General features: G+C 32.9%; 1 protein-coding gene across 1 annotated transcript; it reads right to left on the bottom strand.

Moving 5' to 3' along the window:
• Positions 1 to 330: 330 nt before the first annotated feature.
• Positions 331 to 2,218, bottom strand: LOC140450871 (uncharacterized). The gene is made up of 2 exons (XM_072544551.1): positions 1,166 to 2,218; positions 331 to 891 (listed from the first exon to the last, which is right to left on the bottom strand). Exons 1-2 carry the CDS (start codon positions 2,216 to 2,218, stop codon positions 331 to 333), a joined length of 1,614 nt encoding a protein of 537 aa, XP_072400652.1.
• Positions 2,219 to 2,871: the final 653 nt, after the last annotated feature.

Raw genomic sequence — 2,871 nt, 5'->3', positions numbered from 1 at the left:
CAGACCAATATATAGCTAATGCTTCTTTCATTATCATTGAGTAACCTTGCTCAGCCTTAGTCAACACACGAGAAATATAATAAATTGGCCTCTCTGAACCATCAGCCATTACATGCATTAGAACCGCTCCAATACCATAATCACTAGCATCACAAGCTAAACTAATAGGTTTCTGTGGATCATAGTGAACTAACAATTTGTCTGAAACTAATTCTTTTTTTGCCATTTCACATTCTTTTGTCCACTTAAATTCTGTACCTTTACTAATTAAATTGTATAGAGGCTTCAAAATTCCTTGCAAATTTTGAATAAAACGTGAATAATAGTTTATCATCCCGGCAAATTAGAAATACTATCTCTAAAAAACTCACATTTTCCTGAATTTAACCTGAATCCAGCCTTGTCTAATCTACATAAGACTTCCTCCAGATTTTTTAAATGTTCATCAAAATTCTTACCTGTGACAACTACATCATCTAAAAAATTTACGGTACCTGCACAACCTTGTAAAACTTTTTTTACAATAGCTTGAACTATTGAACAAGCAGGTTTTGTACCATAAGGCAAACGATTTACCTTATAAATACCATATGGGGCACTCCACGATAACAAACGACTGGTATTATCATCTAAAACTAACTGGTTATAAGCATTTAAAAAATCCAATTTAGTAAATTTTTGACCACCCTGTAAAGCAACAAAGATATCATCTATTCTGGGTAAGGGATGATTAAAATCTTTCAAATACTTGTTCACTGTTATTTTATAATTGCCACAAATACGAATATTGCCATTTGCTTTCATAACTGGCAGTAGTGGTGTTCCCCAATTCGAATTTGAAATTTTCTCTATAACCTTTTCAGCTTCTAATTTGTGAAGCTCATTTTTCACCTTCTCACGAAAAGCAAACGGAACTTAACCTTTTGATTCATTTCTAAACTGACTTTTTCATCTTTATAGGAACCCAACTCTTTTTTAAAAACATTTGAAAATTTTGACAACAATTCAGATAACTTATCAGGCAAATCGTTATATCATTTATAGTAACTTCAGAATCTTTCAAAGACAAATTAAATTTATTAATGATATCCCGGCCTAATAAAATTTTCGTAGCTTTTTTAATTATAATCAATTCACACATTTTTGAACAATTGTTTATTGATACATTAACTGAAATCTTGCCTTCAGGTATAACTATTTCTCCTGAATAAGTTTTTAACCTAAGAGAAGTATTCTCCAATGGAACATGACCTAGTTTCTCTTTATAGAATGAATATGGCAAGCAAGAAACTCCTGCACCAGTGTCAAGTTCCATTTGAGTTGACACAGTATCCAGTAAAGCAGGTACACATATTGGCCTTATAGAATTTATTTCTTCCAAATCTAAACTAAACAACTCTAAAGAGTCTTCCACATTCTCTAATAAATAATTTTTCTCCACTTTACCTTTGCAGGCTGCCATTATGTGACCTCTTTTACCACACTTTTTGCAAGTGAATTGTTTATATTTACACTTACTAAAGGTGTGATTTGTTTTATTACAGTAATTACACTTTACCTCTGCCTTCTCTTCTGATTCTTCACTATTTTCTTTTCTTTCCACTCGGGATTCCACTTTTTTTATTTGTTGAAATCTATTAACCTCCACTTTGTTACCTTGTTCCCTTAATGCTGCTTCCTTATTCAAAGCAATTTCCAAAAAATCTTGCAAACTTTTTGAAGGACTTTCTTCACAAAGCCTATCTAGTATTGGCCCTGGCCTCATGCCTACCACAAACTTATCTTGGACCCTGTATAACAATTTGTCACCAAAATCGCATTGTGCTGCCTGGTTTTTAATTTTCAGATACCAATCGTTAACTGACTCTTGTCCTTGCCGTAACAGGTCAAAAATTATCCTCCTTCGATACACCGACAATCTAGGCTTAAAATGAGTACTTAAAAGTTTCATTAGAGTTTCAAAATCTTTTTCCTTGGGCTTCTCTGGGTTGCATAGGTCTCTTAAAACTTTATAAACCTCCTCACTTAGTAATGTGATTAAAACAGCAACCCTTCTAGATTCCTCAATCAAATTAGCACCAAAATATTGTTCTAAACGTTCCTCAAAAACTTCAAAATCGTCACCCTGTTTATAGATGGCTAATGAAGATGGACCGCCCGTATTTACTACGTTAATAATTGGTTGGTAACCCCTGGCACTCTCTTCATTCCTAGACATTTTGAACTATTAAAATGTTTTTTCTTCAAAATATCTGTTCAATTATTTTCCTCGTCGCCAAATAATTGTTATGTAGTAATAACTGGTAATAATAAATGTAGATGGCTCAAATAAACATATTTCAAAAGAACGTTTTACAAAACATTTACCTTTTACAAAACTATAATTAATTACATTATATAGGTTATGTCCTCAAATACATAGTAACTTGACAAATGACAATACCTATTTTAAACTAAACACAGAAATACAAAAATAACAAAACGCAATTCTTCTTATTCTTAAACATGAATATCTTACAGATGTTAAAAGAGTCGCATACGTTGCATGTATCTTTTACAGGAGGTTTGCGCCGTAGGTTAAAATTTGTCATATCTTTGAGCTCTACTGTTTTGCTGTTTTGTGGGTCTCAAGATATGCAATATGGTCTTTGTTAAGTCTAAGGTTGTTCATGTACCCTTTAAGAAGTTCTTGGGTGTTGACTAATTGGAAGAATCTTCTTTGGGTGTCGTGATCACAAATAACAAAAGTTTTGATAACAAATCCTATAACGCATTTGCTTGAAGACATGCAAGGTACACCGATCAGCGGTGGGTTTTACGAAGAAGAGTTGCAGAAAACATGAAACCCTGACATATACCTGGTTGAAAAAG

Source organism: Diabrotica undecimpunctata, chromosome 9 (assembly GCF_040954645.1).
Source record: "Diabrotica undecimpunctata isolate CICGRU chromosome 9, icDiaUnde3, whole genome shotgun sequence".
Lineage (NCBI taxonomy): Eukaryota > Metazoa > Arthropoda > Insecta > Coleoptera > Chrysomelidae > Diabrotica > Diabrotica undecimpunctata.
Note: the sequence above shows the minus strand (reverse complement) of the source record. Positions and strands in the feature narration are given on the sequence as shown.